This window comes from Anoplolepis gracilipes, chromosome 5, assembly GCF_047496725.1.
Source record: "Anoplolepis gracilipes chromosome 5, ASM4749672v1, whole genome shotgun sequence".
Taxonomy (NCBI): Eukaryota; Metazoa; Arthropoda; class Insecta; order Hymenoptera; family Formicidae; genus Anoplolepis; species Anoplolepis gracilipes.
In genome coordinates this window covers 9,589,710-9,609,811 of record NC_132974.1, presented here as the reverse complement: position 1 = coordinate 9,609,811, position 20,102 = coordinate 9,589,710, and the positions used below count along the sequence as shown (strand labels likewise).

Genomic DNA, 20,102 nt, shown 5'->3' with positions numbered 1-20,102 from the left:
AGAAAAGCTTTATAAAGGTGAAGGTAAGTACAAAATATATTTTACGTCTATCATTTGTATTGACAACAACTTAATATTGTTTTACAATCATTAACAATCTCAAAATTAAATTTTAGAAATATCACAGTACTGCTAATATCACGTGCAATCTAATTTGTTAAATTTAAGAGTGCATATGTAAATAATATATTTACTTGTTTACCAATAAGATAATAATTAAAATAAATAAGATTTTTTAAAATAATGATGAAAAAAATATGTCGCGTTTTTAAAGATATATTATAAAATATAATAATATGTAAACATGAACGACAATATAGTTTTTTATTGATAATAAAATATTATAATTAACAATCAGATATATTATATTTAACTGATTGTTAATAAAATCTATTTTTAAAAATACTTTCATTTATACAGAGCACAATGTGCACAAAAGTTATCACTTTATAGAATATCATTATATGGAACAAATTATTGGTGCTAATAACTATATCATTTTACGCGTTAAAATAAATACTTATGTTGTACAGAATTATGTAAACTTATTAATAACTTATTATATTTTAAATATCATTAATTATTCTATCAACATATTTTGTATCTATATTATTTCACATATATGTATATAATTTGCGCTTTTTAACTATACTAGAAAAGTATTCTGTAAAAAAGCTAATTATCACACGTAAACACATTTCGACAATGTTTCTTTACTTATATAATTTCTGCATAGTTAATTACATAATTTTGACATATTCAAAGAAATTGATATTTTATTATCGAAAATTAAGCACAATAGTTGTATTTTATTTATATCGTACATATACGATCGCGTTTATTATATTTTGTCCAAAATACTATTGATATCAAGAGATGTGAATTTACATCATTATTGAAGAATCTATTGGTATTAAGATTTCTATTAGACTTATCAACTCTGCTACTCGTTTCAAACTTTGTGGCTCTTGTACGCTATACTTATGTTGCGACAAAGTATCTTATTTTCTCGTTACGACTCGATTATGCGTTGTGTGATTATAATCGATTACGTAATCGTACAACTCTAACAAACCGTCTATCATACGAGCACGATATTCCGGTGCTTCTTTGAATTGTCCGCAAATAAGAGGCGTTCTATCAACATACAAAATGCTCTCGAGGAGCTCCAACTGTTCGGAAAAATATTTACTGGTCGCGTCAGATTTCAATAGCATAATCGGTGTGTTCAGGACACCATGAATCATACACATAATGCGTAAATCCTGAATAGACTCGACAAATTCGTTCCAAGAAAAAATTTCTGATACGTTCAGATTAGCTTCCTTCATGACGGTCGCCATGGAATCGTAATAGGTTCTGAAAAGCGTCTCGTTATATTTCTCTCGTAGCTTTCGCGTTGTCGTAAATTGAAGGAAGCACAATATGTCGTGCACTGGTGGATTGTACCTAAATCAAAATTAAAAAAAAACAGATATAAATCGTGCTTATTTTCTATCAAATATAGTTATTTCTTTAGTTATACAATATATTTGAAAAAAATCACACACAATTACCTTGCCAGTTGGAAATCGATGAGGCAACATGCAGTAGGTTTCTTATCAGCATCGTATTTAAACAATATATTGTTTGCCCATAGATCACCATGGCACAGCACATTCTTGTGCTTCATCGACGGTGACAGTTTGTCCATGTGATCTTCGCATAGTTTCACAAGTTTCTCCTTCAAGTTACTGCGCTGATTGTCGTTCAGTTCAGTCAACAAATCGATCATCGAAACGATCCCTTTAACGGCAGCGTCAAACATCATCTTCGCCTTGCTGTCCGCAGGCCAGAGAGTTTCTTGCATGCAATGGGAGAATTCGTCGTGCAAAGTTTTCTTGTACTGCTGTTCAAAGATAAAGGACTTTGCATGGAACTTGGCGAGCGTCTTCATCAGGACCTCGCAGTGCTTGAAGTCGAAAGGCGTAGACTTGTCAGCCATTATATAACCGCTGTGAGCCATGTCCTCGAGGACAATAACGTCGTTTTCAACCCCAAGGAAGCATTCTGGGATGTATCTCTTGTCGAGGCTGTCCAGCATTTCCGGGAATACAGTGGTATAAAGAGCCACTTCCTTCTTGAACGTACCATATTTCTCATTGAAGTTGTACAACGGACTGCTAATCGGTGGCGGTATCTTGGTGAAGAAATTGATGTTCTTCGTCTCCAGTGGTGACTTTGGACAAGCCACAGTGGCTTTTAATATAAAATACTGACCCATAAAACCGTTTATCTCATTTATCGGCACGATTTCGTAATTGATTAGTGAGAAGTCGTCCATTGCGTCTTGGTGCAATTTTTTGCGAATTATTTCGAAACACTGCTCATCTTGAAGGATCTTCTGTATCTCGACTTTGCGCATTGTTCTTCACAAGTTAATATCCAAAAAGTGAAAACAGCCTCACTCTTCTCTAAATATTCTCTAAATATTCTTCTCAAACTATTTCAGATATACCGATTTATTTCATCTTCAGGTATATTTCAAGCTTAAAGTTGTGGTCTTAGATTTGTCTCAGAGTCTTTTGCAAAGCCGATTGGTATCACGACACTCTATTTATACGCGCTTTTAAGGATCGACACTGTGGTGGCCTCCCACGGAGAGCTGGAAACTATAGATTCATTTTCTGCATTTTATGGCCAAAATATGTATAAAACAACGTTATAATTATGATATGCGTAATCAGTAACATCGACCTTTGATGCTAAAGATTGATTTTTTTCGATAAAGAATCAAGAACGATAAATTTGATTTGATAAACTGCGGTGTAGTAGTAAGTCGAGAGTCAAAACGCATGACTACAAGTTTGTTTCCTATTTATTATAAATTTTGAAAAATCAAATTGCAAAATCCGACTTTTTAATGCTAATCTTAGATTTACAAAGAATACGTAAAAAAATTAAAAAAGAGACATTGTTTCTTCTGCGTAAAATATGTGCAGGAAACAAATGATCGATTTTGCATTGTTAAAAGTGTAGAATGTAATCAACGCGATAGTGGTGCAATTTGGTTTAAATTTTTTTAAATCAAATTCAATGCAAAATTTTTTAACATCAATTCCAACAATGTAAGAAATATGTTAAAACAAGGTTGATGAGAAAATGTAAATTTTTCGAGACGTAGTTTGCTGACAATTATTATACCTAAGGTGCAGCGGTGAGGCTAACGATAGATTCTGTTGATAGTACCGTATGAGAAGAGACAATAATGCTGTTTTTTGTTTCTCTTGCAATGCAATGGTATTTATGCGTTTACAGATATACACCAATACATCTAATAAGAGTTCATTTTTTAATGTTGCTATTCGGAGTTTGCCCGTCACTCCTGTCAACCCTTAACCAGAAATCAGTTTGGTCATAAAAAATACGTAAAAAACGTTAAAGAGTATTAATGTCTTACGCTATCGATCTAGTCACACGTTATACAATTTTACGATGCTTTTGACAAACCGCAATACGTACCACGTTTAGCCAGACACCGCACAGATATTTATTGCGCACGATTTCGTGCGCTAACGCGACGTTCGCACGATACATATCATTCCATTCAGAGGATTCAGGTACTTTTATATATTCACGCGAAGAGAATCGTCACGTGCAAGATGAAAGATTGTGTATTTGTAATGTATTATTATTTTCTCCTTTATTGATGCTGATTGGAACTAATATTAAACACTGTGCACGTGACACATTCTGTATAGCACTGCAAAATGAAATAATGACTTTTTATTGAGATTCTTAGTGTGAATCGATAACCATCTGCCATGTGTACATATGATGAAGTATCGTATTGACGAACATGCAAGGGCGTTTATACTAATCACACTTGTTTTTATCTCTTTTATATACTCTTAAATAAAACAATATTATAACTAATATTATTAAGAAAAAAAATTATAAAGAATTTAAAAGTCAAAATTAAAAAATTATATTTTGTAAAGACAACGCGAAAAATAAGAGGCTTTTGATTTTACTATTTTCGAATTAAATATCAGGATAATTCGACGTTAAAAATACCATAACATATAGAAATAAACATAAAAGTAATAAAATATGCATTTTTTATATTTTTTAGTTAACAATTTGTTGAGTTTATGTTGTAGTGTTGTTTTGTAAATAAATTGTTTGAGAGATAGTGCATACGCCTATGATTGAGAGAAGATGTTTAAACGGTGGGGCGTTTTCAGCCTATTAACATATACATATATGTATATGTATTTGCCTCGCGCGCTGAATAAGAAAAGACTTACGTGCTGCACGTGATACAAATCAATAATTTTTTCTGCTACTTTAGCAATCTTTGAATGGAGCAACTATGGAACGGTCTAAAATTATCATAGTATCAGTCGCGTTAACATCTCAGTCAATTGGACAGATAATTTATTGCTGTTTTATTAGCTATTTGATCAATTATTAGATAAATAAAGCGACTTTATTATAAACGATATATATATAATTTGTCTAATAATATTTTATAACATATTATTAAGCAAATTAGTAATTAATGGAAACTTAACTTTTTGTTTTAAAAAATTGCTAATTATCATTTACATTTGACATTCTAATTATGTTATTGAAATGTGTTACATAATACTTATATTTAATAACATAATTTTCATTGTATATGTTTTACAGATAATTATGCATAATGAGAGCGACCTCACACATTTGAATGATTTTGACATATACTGTCAAGGTTGTGATCCTGAGTACCCTAATAACTTTCAAATAAAGTTTTTAGCCATCATTCGTTGTTTATTAAAAAGTTATAAACAAAAGAATTTCCATAAATTATATGTAATTTTCGAACACAATTTCAGGTACAATTTTAAATTCTACTATAAAACAAGTATTAATTACGATAATCTAAACTTCTCTCAGTGTAAAATCATCATTTTCCAACACCTTGTACATTTGAGAAGTAAATATGTGATGTGTTATACACAAATATATGCAACATAATCCGTATTATTCTCATATTAAACGTTAATAATTTTGATCTCACTTTACGTGTAAAATTGAAAACATATGGAAAAATATAAAACCAATAAGTATAGTTCATTTATTTATGTGTATAAATTATAAATTATAAATTAAACGCGTAAGCAGGGGAGAGGTTTCGCCTATGCATTCATTTTACTACAAATAAACAAATAATATCTGCTAAAAATACATTTGATAAAATATACATAGTGTCCGAAAATTACATGTAATTTATGAAAATTCTTTTGTTTATAACTTTTTAATAAACAACGAGCGATGGCTTAAACCTTTCAGATGTTATTCATAGTCATGATCCTGATAACATATGTCAAAATCTTTAAAATCTGTCATCTTTATTATGCATAATTATCTTGTCGCTAATTGAGAAGGTATTTACCTTAATAATATAAATATAAATCAGTAATTTTCTGGTTGATATTAATCAAGTTAGTTGATTTTGACGATACTTTATTCTCAATAAACAATAAAATAGACAATTGTTTTATTAATTTGACCTTTTGAATTCTTATAATAAGAGGCCATACTTTTAACCATTCATTTTCTTATTAAGTGAGAATTATTTATTAGAGAGGACAGCTTATCACTTCTCATATTCTCATTTTCACGATGCGTAAATTGAAAAGCTTTTGAAGAAATAGAAGATGACGGATAAAAGTATTGGAAAAGATATTGGCTCATGAGGAGATTGTCGACGTCTTATGACTTCTGACGATGATGAAAAGACGTTTGATATTTAAATAATTATTTTCTCTGAGATTTTAACTCGTAATTATTTAGAACCTAAGGAAAATAATATACACACAGTTATTTAATTTATACACGTTTGTTAAACAACTTATACTTTAATAAGATAAGTAGAACGCACAACCAAGATAAGTATAAGCTAGAGAAAAATATGTTCATGTTAAAGCATGATCATGGAATGGTCATCTTTATAAAGATAGAAGTGCAAAATGGACTTTGCATAGCAATTAAGAGCGTCTGTAAGCGATAATTTCAAATTGTCTGTAGTTTCTTTTCCCTTGTTACATTTTCATGAGCATTTAAGTGCACGTTATAAAGTGCCTTGGAATAATAACCTGGAATAATAATCTGCAATATCTCTGTGTTCATCAAAATTTTGCCACATAAACTATAATAAGCATGATATAAAATCCTATATATATATATATATATATATATATATATATATATATAATGGTAATATTATAGTAGTAAATATATATATATATATATATAATTACTACTATAATAAAATATATATATATATATAATGAGACAAACACAACCATTAGTGACTTATTCTATTAATATTTATATTATTTAATACATTTTAGAATATACAATAAATTGAATCAAAAATTTGTTTACGTATCGAATTAAAGATATATGCCATTGTTTGACGAATGTGCCTAAAATATCATTATCAATAATGTATGCTGCAATACTTGATCGATAAGATGAACAAAAATAATTGCATTGTAGTTCGGAACCATTGAGAACCAATGAAAAAATAATAAATGCTGATAAAAAGAGGGTAACAATTTTTTACTACTAAAATTTTATAATCATTAATTTTTATTGAACTAGAAATTTTTGGAGAAAAGAGGCACTACAGAATTTCAAGCAAACAAGAATAATATTTGTAAAAAAAAATTGTTTCATACATCATTTAACTTAGATTTTAACATATTTTAACATATTATTTCAATATATTTGAATATTTTCAAATAAATCATAATTTCCATGCTATTCAGAAAAACAACCTAAGTTGACATATCGCGCAAAAAGCTGTCTCTAAGAAATGACAGAGAGAAGCTAGAGTAAGTTTTTTTGTTTGTGCGTTATTACGTCCGCCGTATCCATATATAATCGATATGTCACAGGTCAAGTCGATGAGATATCATTTACAGTCCTCGACGTACAGTCATCGGCGCGTTCTTCGATCGAAACGCCGAGTTTTCTGTCCGTCTCGTTAACTACCGGACTCGTGAGATTGACTGCATTATATTATTTTAAAAAATCTTTAAATTGTATTCCTCGCAGCTTCAGCTTGCTTGTCCTCAGGTAAGGATGTTTAATCGCGTCCATCGATTTCCGTCGATCCGAATCTTTTCCGGATTTGTGTGAGTTACGTCACAATGTTTTTTTTATGGACCTGTGTGTTTCTGCATACATATATATTTGTATTTGCACAAGTGTGTCTGTATCTGTGTACATATCTGAACATGATTGTATAACTGATTAGATAGTTGAATCGGAAATGAAGTAAAAAAAGAAAGAGACATCCGTACGATTTGAGTAAAATTAGCATATTCATTGATGAAGTGTGAACAGTCGAGAGAGAAAAAGAGAAAGCGGTAGATAATGAATGAAAGTAACTCGATTGAATTTTTCGCGTTAGCCATTATCTTGATCAATAACAGGTGTAACTGATAATGTTAATAGTTGTCGGATAATGTATAATATATGTGATAATTTACATACGATAAATTAGATTAGAATTAAATATGGGAGATAATAGCAGTAGTGTATCTATTCGAAAAAATAAATAGAAAACAATGGTAATACCAAATTAAATTAAATTTAAAATAAATTTTATATATATACATATATACATCATATTTTATTTAGATGTAAAGATACAAAATTGTAAATAAAATTTAGTATATGATAATGCAACCGCGATGCTGCATATGCATATAGGAGCGAAGTTTGACCTTTGCGAGAAAGCATGTCGTATTAATCACTTAGAGATTTCACCGGAGATGGTTTCTTCCTCGACACAGTCATTATTCACAGAGTATAATAGCCAGTAAACTACGGGTGAAAGTAGTTCCATACATATCGAAAGTTCCGATTGATTTTTGCTAATGAATTCAGCGAACCTCTTTTTGCATTTTATTATAAAACGCATAGCAATCGACAAATTGCTTCAATTCGGCATTTAATCCATTTAAGAGAACGATTTGAGGTTCGATAATAGAGCAGATGTATAGCCTCGACATTAACCGCAAAACAAAATCTCCTTTCACTATCCTGCTCTCAGTATGACCTTCCTTATCGGTTCTCCGATGCTGAGCAAATCGTTTTTTGTAGTGACATATGGCTCCGTTTATGTTTAGAAAATACAACACGTGTTTTTTTCAATACAGATTAGTGTCTTAGCGATAATCCATTTTTTATTGATCGCAATAACATTAGTCCGTAAATATAAAATTTACAATTTTGAGCAAGTTAAAGGAGAAAAAAGATAACGGATTGTTTTTTTATCAAGACGAAACGTCAACATAAATTAAATGTATTGAATAACATAGAAAGAGAGAAATATATTGTGTATATAAGTGTAAGAAATCAGCTTTTTATTTTGTATTTGTTTTGTAATTTAGCAAACCTAAAATAAAAATTTCGCAATTAATCATTCACTTGTAAAAGAAGCAGAAGAAATTGATTATTCAAAAATCTCCAAGTTTATTGTTGCCTCTTTTTCATGATGCCATTTTTTATCGACATATGCGCTGTCAATGAGGATCTATTTAACAATTGTGTAATTTTATATTTTAAATATTGAATAATTTAATAGTGTAAATAATTTTTTGTTTATTTAATTTTATTGTTTTTATATAAAAAATATAGAAAATTGTAATACACATTTCTCTTTGTTACAATATGTTAAAAAGTTGTCATCATAGAAATTGTATGATTTAATAGCTTCTTTAATATGAAGCGGGCAACACTAAATCCACTCGTGGATTTATTATTTTTGTTATTAATTAAATATATTAAACATAAAGATTACTTAAAAGTATATTTTAAATAGCATTTAAAAAAAATTAAGATGCTACAGTCGGACCTCTTATCCTACGACATTTTCGGTCCGGAATCTTCCCCTTAAACCTCTGATCTTACGACAAAAATTTGAGAGTGAGGGTATAATTCCCCTTTCGCGGTCGTAGCATGAGAGGATTTTTTGTCATAGGATAAGAGGTTTCGTAGCATAAGAGGGTCGTAGGATAAGAGGTCCGACTGTACTTGAACAAAATCAATATTATATTATGATTGATAACACTCTATTAAAAATAAAATAAAATCTATCAAAAACGTAAAATTTGTAAATATAAACTTTGTAATGGTTTGAGAAATAAAAAAAAAATATTGCTGAGAAATGGTCTTAAAAGCTTTCTATAATTAAAACTAATTTAAGAGATTTTATTAATAAAAAAAGTTATAATAAATTTTTTAACATTTATATATATATATATATATATACATATATGATAAAGAATATATAATAATAAAGAATGAAACAGCTGAAGGATATAAATGATACATACACATAAAGTAAGCTGTATGCTAATTATTGTAAAATTAAACTGCTTATGTATATTATTAATTTTCTGCATTATTTATCAAGCACTAACTCTATTAACTATTTAAATATTTAATATATTAATTTTACTGTTTTAATATCTAATATATTAATTTAATCACTTAAATATTTAATAGTATTATTAATTATCAATTTGCAGCGATTATTTTCCACATGGCGCGAGCAAACGTGAGAAGGCGGCATTCGGATCTGCCGCACTTTGAATCTGTTGCCAGAATTTCGAGTTTTCCCATCGTAGAAAGCGGTATACACATTGCTGGTAATGTGTATAGGAAAATAAAGGTATGTGATTAGAAATTATATTAGATATATTATTATATAATAAAGAAGTAATTCATTAGGTACTTTACTACATATTAAAAAACTAATAAAACTCACTTTTGAAGATTCAAATCAGCATATACACACTAACTGTACAAATCTTTTCTTTCAGAAAAATGGCTCATAAATTAATAAAATATTTAAAAAATATAAATTATAAATTATATTTATTATACTATTAATAAAATAAATTAAATTAATAAAAACTATTACATCATTAATAAATTATATTTCTAATATCATAAATTAAATATCTCTCAAATATCTTAATATAAAATATCTCTTTTTTAACTTAGCTACAACACAATTTCTTTTATTATAGCGCTCAAATTCATTAATGAATTGGAGTTTGGATACTGCGGAGCAGTCATTAGCGATTGCAACGACGACGGCAAGACCAGCGATTTTCGCATTCAATGGACCTATTACGACAATTGATCAGCTATTGTGCAAAGGTATTGACATTGTTGAACAGAGAGTACCAGCCGTACATCTTCCTCCTCAGCTCGTAAGTTTCCAAAATTCTTTTTATAATAATATTTTTTTATATACATATACAGATCTCTGCAGATATATAAATATTTTTGTAATTATATGTTTATATAATTATATAAACATATATTTATATCAGTATAATTATGTATGTATGTATATGATTTTTATATATATTTATTAACTTACTTATTATATTGTTTATTGTTATTAATGTAAAAGAAACTCTTGAGTAAACTAACAATAAGTTTAAATAAAAGATCTTATATCTTAAGAAATAAATATTGTAATATATGTTTATACAATAAAAGGCGAGTAGATTCTGCAGGAGTCAGTGTTATAGGGAAATGGTTAACTATTCTCCGTAAGTCGATTAATCTTAATTGAATTATCGCATGTTATTTTATGTTTTACTTTTAAGATGTATTTGAACACGCGAGAATATGTACACAAGAACATTGTAAAGCCGGTTCTGAAGCGTGCCGGAAGTGTCAAACAAATTGGTAGTCAAGCTGCCAACGCCGCCGCTGATAGATTGGATGGTGCATTGACAGTTGCGGACAAGTATGTAGATCGTTATTTGCCAGGAGATCAAATCGATAAAGATGGTAAGATTTTTATATATGCTGATAATAATGCCTAAATAGATTGTCACAAAATTCTATAAAATTTTACACGCGTATCATAAATATATATTTTAGTTATTAAGTTTTTCAATGCGCTCGTATTGCGTAGAATTGAACAGTATATAACGATGTAATACGATACATTAATCAGTAATAAATGTCTCAAGCGATTGACGATTCATTTTTCAGAGGTCAGCCCTATTGAATCGGTGAGCAAAACGACACGAACCATCAAACACGGTGCAAGATTTTCTCGTAAATTACAAAAAAGATTGACGCAACGCACTTGGACGGAAGCACGTGCTCTTAAAGAACAAGGAACGGAATGCATTCATGTGCTTTTATACGTGGCGGAATTGGTAAGACATTTTCAATCGATTTATTATTTATATATTTACAAAATAATAAATAATTAGAAAGTTTAAGTAATTACATCTAAATATTACTTATTTGATCATTTTATAATGATGTTATTATTACGTGACAAAATTAATTATTTTTTAATATTATATCGCATAGATATTTTTCCATTCTTTTAGCAGTATACTTTAATTTTAATCACATATATTTGTCAAAATCGCGATTAGAAAATATTATTTATGCTAATAATTTGATTCTAGATTAGAGAAAAAATTATTATTTTAATATACGATTATGCACAAAGTACAAAAACTTGTGTTTAAAATAAATACAAAATCTATACTCAAATTCTGCCTCCCACATTCTTTTGCATTTTAAAAATCAAAAAGTTATTTTTAAAGTCTAAAAATAAAAGAACGTATTAATAGTTAAAAACTCTGAGATATAGCCGAGATCACGAAACCATTTAGTGATCACATAGTAAATATTTACATTTATAGACTATCTGAAAACTTGACTCTCATTAGAATTATTTTCTGTACAATAATCATTGATACTGTTTTCGTGATCTTGTTTATATAGCTTGTCGAACATGCCCACTTATCATAAATTATCTTCTGCATATTGCGTAACAATTTATCTTTCGTAATATACGTAGATAGCTACAGACCCAAAATTGGCGCTTGAAAAGGCCAAGGCGTTATGGGCCACATTGAGTCTACCTGAGCCAGAAAATCAGGCACGTCCAGCCACGCTCGAACAGCTGTTGGTACTTTTGACACGCGAGTCTGCACGACGCATAGTGCATCTGGTAAATGGCACGGCAGCATTGGCGATTAGAACCCCGCGACGTTTGGGTCATTTACTTATTCGACTTTCTCATCAACTACTTGCCGTCGCCGACGCCTCATTGAAGGTTACATCAATTTCATTGATCCGATTAAAATCAACGCATTTGCCTAACTCAATCAATTACAAGATGCAATAATCTCGACATGCGTTTTGTGCACTATGCGTGTACAAAAAGAAATTGTGTTATTGTCTATCGCGACCGCATGTACATACATACTTCTCGAACTAAGAAGAATGACGCATACTTTAATAAAATATCTCTTTAAATATTTTACAATTAATATATAGTATATCTTAACTAAAGTATTTTTATATCGTTCATGTTAATTTTTAGATGACACCACTTATAAATAAAAGCAATGCAGCAAAAGAACAAATATCTGTCATACGCTCTGCTATTAAAAGGGTGAGCTCAACCACGAATCTATTATTGGTACGTATATCAAGTATATTTTTAATATATTTTTCCATAATTTAATATTATTAATATATTATAAATATTTAAAATTGATTACATATAATATTTTGAAAAAAATTTAAATCTTATTTTTTCTAACTTATACCGATAAACAAAGAATTTTTAAGACTCATGATCTCTCAGCATGGATTTTTTCCTATTCTTGTAGGAAAGATTTGCTGCGTTCTTGGCTGGTCGTCCCAGTCCTCAGAAAGTACCACGTGTGCGAAACCAGCAGTACCACAATAACCACATGTCGGTGACTTCCAATCCCCCAGTAAATGGTATCGAGTAACGAGTGAGAAAACTGCTCGCCTGAAAACTGCTACGTGCGGCTTTCTTCTTCTTTCCGGTATGGTTTTCAATTACAAGGTTAAAGACACGAAATCACGCCGCGCGTCAGCCGTTGCTCGCGGATTAATGTAATGTTTCATCCAACGTGATTATAGCATTATTTTTCCATTTCTATACTTAATAATGTAACAACAGAATATATTTTATTATTAGCACAATATATCCGTGCTTCTCGATTTAACAATTAGTCAACTATCGCTTCCATAATTAAGAGTGATACCTAATTAAGTAAGAGTGACGAAATAAAGGGCCGTCTTAATTAATTGTAATACCGGGCTGCCGCTTTTCTCTCTTCTATATTTATTTTTTGAACATTTAAGGTAGCAAAAAATAATTCATTACTTAATAAGCATTACTTAATAAGCAATAAAAATTTAATTAAACATCAAAAGTTTTAGACTTTTATAAAAATATGTTTCAAAATGAATTTATATCTACATTTCTATCTACCATTGTGTGAATAACTTTTATTTTTTTTATTTTATTTCATAAAAAAACATATTATTAAATTATTGAGCCCACATTATGATTTGGCTACAGATAATACGCGTCGATTATTTTAATATATGGATCTTTACACTCAAGACGAAGAGATTCCGAAATGTTTACAGACACATACATTAGTATATCGTGTGTTTTTATTACTCTTTAGGTTTTTTTCAATAGTGAAAGTGGAGAAATCTTAAGTAGTTGTAGGATTTTTATCTCGAACTTCCTGTTGCTCAAGCATCTTACAAATGCGTACTTTCGATGTATGTACATTTATCAGCAAATCAAATGTCGATTTCAATTACATACCGTTATTACAACTTATTATGTTGACATACATTGATTTTAGAAACTAATATTTGTTGTAATTTTTTTATATTTTAAGATCATTAAAAATTTTAATTAAATAATAAAAAATAATGCAATAATAAATAATAAAAAATTTTTAATATATTTTAATATTGCATTAATATTAAAACACATATGCAAAATATATAATTATGTTATAATAATATAATAGTACGCGTATGTATCTAAATGTCCCGATAATATCTGCGTAGAATGTATTGGAAAGAGAGATTTTTATATACGTATTTGTATATAAAATATCTATATTTCTCTCTTTAATATTTTAAGATATTTTAATATTATATATGCTGTAAAATGTTAAAATGCTCATATGCTGATTATGTAATAATATTAATTCTATAACATTTATAAATTTATATATACACATTCACATATACTCGAGGAAATTCTCCAAAGAATGACCTAAATAATTAAAATATATGAGTGAGATATATTATATATATTTGCGATACTTGATGTATCACGCAATAAAAGCTTATCTATATAAATTGTACTGTCTAGACAATATCTATTTATAAACTTTGGAATTTAGTCGACAAAGTTAGTTGTAAGAATGATAACAACTTCATGTGCCTTAGGAAATTTTTAATAACGAATTTGCTACTCAGATAAATTATATAATCATAGTTTAATAATAATACAGTAAATTCATTAATTAGAATTAATGATTTTTAATTACTGAGTATTTTTCTATATTAAATTGTGTGTTATAATTTATAAAAACTATACCTTTATATCTATAAATGACAGATTAAATTAATTATTATGTAGTGTTATCTGGACATATATTACAAGAATTTACGAGAAATTGATATTATAATCATTATTACTATCATGGAAGCACGTTTAAAGAATTTGATAGATATTATTAAAATAATATGTATTCTCGTTCTTAATTCTTAAATTATATCAGTTTCTAATTTAGAAACTGATGTGTGAAATGTCATTTGAACCTCAAATGATGATACATAGTTTAGATGATTTTTTAATGAAAATTTTTCAAAAATCTATGCTTATAAAGTTTTTCTTTAATAATATTTATTATATTTATTAGAAATGATAAAATTTCTAATTTTATATTGTATACATTCATAATTGTATCAACAAAAAAATTAAATTATAATCTTTAAACTAAAATATTTCAGAGATTTACGATTTTAAAGCAGAATTTTTTTCGTCAAGCCAATATATTCTTAATAAATCCGGATGTAGAATCTTCCAATAATTCTGAAATCATTTTATGTGTTTACGTGACAATCACATTAGTCACGATAACACAGGATCACGTGATCTGACAATGTAGATGAAACGGACTTTGCACAGTGAAGACACGTGGGTGACTGGGATGCTGAGAAACCTCGTTTTCTCTTAGTTTTATAGAATACGGAAAATATGATGCATCTACTTACATATGTTACATGGAAGTAAAGAAAAACATAACGGGGAAAAATTATACTATTATAATAAATTATAATGTTTTCTACTAACATTATTTTTCAGTGATTTAAAGACACATCAATTACTTCTTTAATCTGCTTATTATAATTCATAATTTATACACGTAAAAATTATAAGATATATTAATATATATTTTTTGCTCGATTGTTAAAAGCATATATTTTACTTTAAGTTTATTAATATTAATATCATAAATACAAACATAATTTTAACATATACGTGAAAGATCACTTTTGATAAATTTTATTTTTAATGGTTATATTATTTTACACATTATTATTTATTCTATACGATTGATATTGTATTGCGCATTCTACTTCTTCTGAAAAAAGTATTGTATTATATAGTCAGGATTGAATGATGCAATTGGATGCAATTATTAGTTAAAGTTGAATGTTTGATATTTAATTAATAATTGAAAGATTTTTATGTAAAGCAAATTTCAAAAAAATTTTATTGAAAAATATCTATATTAATTTTTATTTAAATTAATTAATATCAAAATAATAATAGAAATTGAATTGAAATTAGTTAACAAAAAAAAAAAAACATTTTTTTTATTGAAATAAAATGATATTAAATATTGAAATACATACTACAATTTTTTTTTTCACTAATCTTCGGCTTAGAGACGATTTTCGCTTTTCCGAAATAGAATGTCAGCATATTCAAAGACTTCAGAAAAATATCAATATTCTGATGAAATATTCTATACAAATACGCATCTGAAAATGGCAGTTATATATGTCGTACTTTACTCAGTCAGTTATTGGCTAATTCAAACCACGTTTACTGCGCAAGCGATTCTCCACATTATAAGTGTTCACTGTGTGTGACCGAAGGCAGCATTCGTATCCAAGTATCGGACCATATCAGACGCGTTCGAGAGCTACGCCGGTGAATTACCATACGCTAATCGACGCAGCAATTATTCGAGATTGTAAGTACCATTTTTAACAATAGTGACCTTTAATCTTTTGATTATCGAAATTTCATTTCCGGGCAATGAAAACAGTTGTACACAATATAATGTAGATCTACGAAACATTTTAAATGAGAATTTACGGAATCGTGTTTTAATTACGTGTATCAATTACATTATCAGAAATAACTTTTGTGGTTTGTAAAAAATTATATCATTGTACATTATTTTATTATTACTAAATTATTACTACGCTTTTCACATATAAATTCTTTATTCTATTTTTGAATTTACAAAATTTACAAAAACTTGATTCAAAATTTTATTTTCGTGTAATTCTTCAATTTTTAATGCGATATATCAAATCTTTTAAAATTGTTTTATATTTAAAGGAGAGAAATATAAATTTACAATATTTAATCACTCGATAATTTACAGTCATATAGGATATGTTTAGATTCCATCGATCAAGGATATCGTGTCGATTTCGAAAATATTATGTTACCGATATTCAAATGTAATATTTACATCTTTTGTTTTCTACTTATATGTATCATGTGAAGACTCAGTTTAGGTATTTTTCTTTTAATGATGTCGTAAATATAAACATTCACATGTTTATATTTGTATCACGTAGCATGTTTATATTGTATTATAAAATTTAAGTTTAAAAATTTCTCTTTTAATAATGTAAAAATTCACAAATTATTTTAAATCTTATTACGTGTTATTCAATATTATATTGTGTAGCATAATTCAATTCATAAAATATACGTATAAACGTAAAAAAATGAGAGAAATGCTTTTAAAGAAAATATGAAAGAGATTTGTTGATTAAGCGTTAGTTAATCAAATTTGCGTTGAGTGACACAACGGTCGCTATATGTGTGCATAGTAATATATTTATACTTATATTTCGAAATTTCTTTTCTTTATACTAAATTATTTAAAATATTTTACAATAAACTTTGTTTTTAGAAACATATAACTGACAAGTTTTTAAAAGATAGGAAGAATCGAAACTTAGTTATTACTCCATACGTTATAAAAATAATTATCTTCTTCTTTTCATAAAGAAACATTACTTTGTAAATATGACATTTGTATTACTCGATTTTTTTTTACTAAAAGACTTGGTTTGCTCCAAAATAAGTTATTATACATATATACACGTACTTAAACATATTTCTATAGTACAACGTATTTATTTGACCAAATTTTTTTTCAAAGTATAATTAATAGATTAATAAATCATTTTTGTAAAATTTATTTAAACAGATATTTTCCGTGTATCGTGTGACAACTTTGTGATAAAACATGGCGACAGAATTGGCGCAACTTCCTCATCTAAAGGCCTTTGATCGTGTCTTGGAATTACCCATCGTTGAATTGGCACTCGCCAAATCAGCGCAGACTTATTCAAAGATAAAGGGCTCGAATCAACTGGTGCATTGGGCACTCACCGCTGCTGAAACATCTCTTAATATGGCGACAAAACAAGCAATGCCTATCGCAGTACCTATCGCGAAGAAGCTTGAGAGTCCTATAAACTTAGTCGATCACACGTTATGTTTTGGTCTCGATAAGATCGAAGAAAAAGTACCGCTGGTAAAGGAAACTCCTGAACAGGTCTGAATTTTAATTTATCTAAATATTAATTTATTTAAAAACGTACATATATATGTTTTTTCCAAACCATCACAAAAATAAAATAAAAAACGTATACTATATATTTATATTTGTCAGTGAATTCTTCAATATATTTCTCCAGATCTTGAAGAAAGCGACATTGAGAATTTCGCATATAAATAATTTAATTGTCGCACAAGCCACAAATTTACGAGACATCGGCTGGAATAAAGCCAATCAAGTTCTTGATACTCACTATGGTAATGTGGCTGTGAAAGGTTTAGATAACACGGCTCTTGTTGTTGATAAACTTATTGACAGATATTTCCCTGCACCAGAAGGAGAAGAAGAGTACAAAGGTAAAGCATGTTTTTAATAAGTTATTAAAATAGAAATATTGAAATTTATCTAAATTATCGAATAATACATTGCAAATGTATTAATTAATTAAATTCTTCTTTTCTTCTTATCTATAATAAAGTTATAATGTAATGAAAGTCTTTACGCGTCAACGAGAAAGTTAGTGAAAGCTAACACAATATTGAAAGTTTATAGTCGTGTCGTAATTTATTATTCATTGTACTACTATTATTTTCCATAATTAAAGTTTAATTTTTTCATACATAGATTGTCTCGTGCTCCAACAATAGATTTTACATTAGCCAATTTTTCTCCCCATTGTTTAACTAATTTTTATCAAGACTTGAATTTATTGCACAATTGGTGTATGTTTTCTTATCTATTTATAATTTCTATACTTGATTCATATATAATATTTTATATACATTGTTTTCTTTAATATTTATTATTTTGTTATATTCTATAAAATAATCAAATAAAATTTAAAACTTCAAACCATTTCGATTAGCATTAATTATGCTCAGTGGGAATACGATTATTCAATTCAGTTCTGCAATACAAATTTTCATTTTGTTATTTCCCTAAATACATTAATTTTATTTTGGAATATTTTTTTGTAGGCATAAACACACAAGAAGAGGACAAGCTGTTACATACTTTACAAACATTAGGTCACTTGTCCAATAAAGCCACTCGGCGTGTGTACTACAATATAATACACCACTTGAATCTCATCAAGAAGGACAGTTTACTAAAAGCTTACATCAGCAATTTAGTCGATTTTCTTCGATTTACGAAGTTCCTCCACACAGTTAACAAAGAAACACCGCAAGTCAACGGTGAGAAAAAAGCAGAACCAAAAGAACCAAAAGAACCAAAAGAACCAGAAGAATCACTAAGCGAAAAGGAAAAAAGCGAATAACTTTAATTTTACATCACTTTGATTTTATTTTTTCCGGATCTTCTACATGTATGATTTTTTAAATCTTAAAAAGTAATATCATTTATACTTATGTACTATAACTAAAGATCACTCATATTTATTTTCCATAATTATGTGTTCATCTTTTACGATTATTTTGTGTATTGTTAAGAACTGAATTAATATGGCAATATGTGCTATTTATTATTCTCTCGTTGTTACGATTAAGTGATTAAAGTGCTAAAATAATCAATGATCGATAATACATCAACGATCTTTAATGCGTGTACATTCTTTTATATTGCCTCATAAAAATAAAAGTTGAAAGAATATAATCGTAAAATACAAGAAGATATAAGATTATACGTAAGTTTTATATTTATATATATTTTGTATATATGTATTTTTTAACTCATACACTTGCATTGCAAATAAATAAGTATAATCAAATATATATGAATATGTTAAGTTTAGAGCCCGTTTTCATTAATATTACTTATAATAAGGCATTTAAAAGATATTCTGTTTCTGCAGAAACTTTAATACAATTATTATAATAGACACTTTAATACAATTATTATAATATATATATTAATATATATATATATATATATATATATATGTTGAGTTGATAAATAATGTTAAAAACATATATATATATATATATATACATATATATATAAATGTATATATGTTTTTAACATTATTCATCAACTCAACAACAAAATTTAAGTATTCGGAAAATCTTCAGATAATTATTATATATTTGTTTGATATTATTATATATTTTGATGTATAAATGTAACTATATTTTACACATTTGTAATATTTATATAAGTATATAATATATTACATGCATACACAATCTATCAGACGGACGTTCGGAACAATATACTGAGATTGTTTGAATTACTGCATGATTTATTCAAATCATTGTTTAAAAAAATTTTCATTTATATAACTATTATTACTTTGCATAATGTTAGCCTAAAGAGTAATAATATGTTTTTTTTAAATACAAATATTGATTACATATATATCAATTTTGTATTTTGTAT

General features: G+C 27.9%; 3 protein-coding genes across 4 annotated transcripts; 2 read left to right on the top strand and 1 right to left on the bottom strand.

Moving 5' to 3' along the window:
- Nucleotides 1–466: 466 nt before the first annotated feature.
- Nucleotides 467–3,633, bottom strand: LOC140666172 (uncharacterized). 2 transcript variants are annotated; one of them, XM_072893072.1, is made up of 3 exons: nt 3,502–3,633; nt 1,557–2,651; nt 467–1,449 (listed from the first exon to the last, which is right to left on the bottom strand). In XM_072893072.1, the coding sequence occupies exons 2-3, from the start codon at nt 2,402–2,404 to the stop codon at nt 1,002–1,004; spliced, it is 1,296 nt and encodes a 431-aa protein (XP_072749173.1). In that variant the 5' UTR covers nt 2,405–2,651; nt 3,502–3,633; the 3' UTR covers nt 467–1,001. The 2 variants fall into 2 exon arrangements, with proteins under 2 accessions (XP_072749173.1, XP_072749174.1); XM_072893073.1 differs by lacking the exon at nt 3,502–3,633 and adding an exon at nt 3,184–3,486.
- A 3,321-nt stretch (nt 3,634–6,954) lies between these two features.
- On the top strand, nt 6,955–14,355 carry Lsd-1 (lipid storage droplet-1). Its single transcript, XM_072892691.1, has 8 exons — nt 6,955–7,110; nt 9,573–9,715; nt 10,077–10,262; nt 10,668–10,854; nt 11,062–11,231; nt 11,891–12,148; nt 12,419–12,517; nt 12,711–14,355. The coding sequence occupies exons 2-8, from the start codon at nt 9,587–9,589 to the stop codon at nt 12,834–12,836; spliced, it is 1,155 nt and encodes a 384-aa protein (XP_072748792.1). The 5' UTR covers nt 6,955–7,110; nt 9,573–9,586; the 3' UTR covers nt 12,837–14,355.
- Nucleotides 14,356–15,993: 1,638 nt separating this feature from the next.
- LOC140666093 (lipid storage droplets surface-binding protein 2-like) lies at nt 15,994–19,498 on the top strand. Its single transcript, XM_072892884.1, has 4 exons — nt 15,994–16,151; nt 17,412–17,762; nt 17,905–18,121; nt 18,743–19,498. Exons 2-4 carry the CDS (start codon nt 17,451–17,453, stop codon nt 19,042–19,044), a joined length of 831 nt encoding a protein of 276 aa, XP_072748985.1. The 5' UTR covers nt 15,994–16,151; nt 17,412–17,450; the 3' UTR covers nt 19,045–19,498.
- The last annotated feature ends 604 nt before the right edge of the window (nt 19,499–20,102 follow it).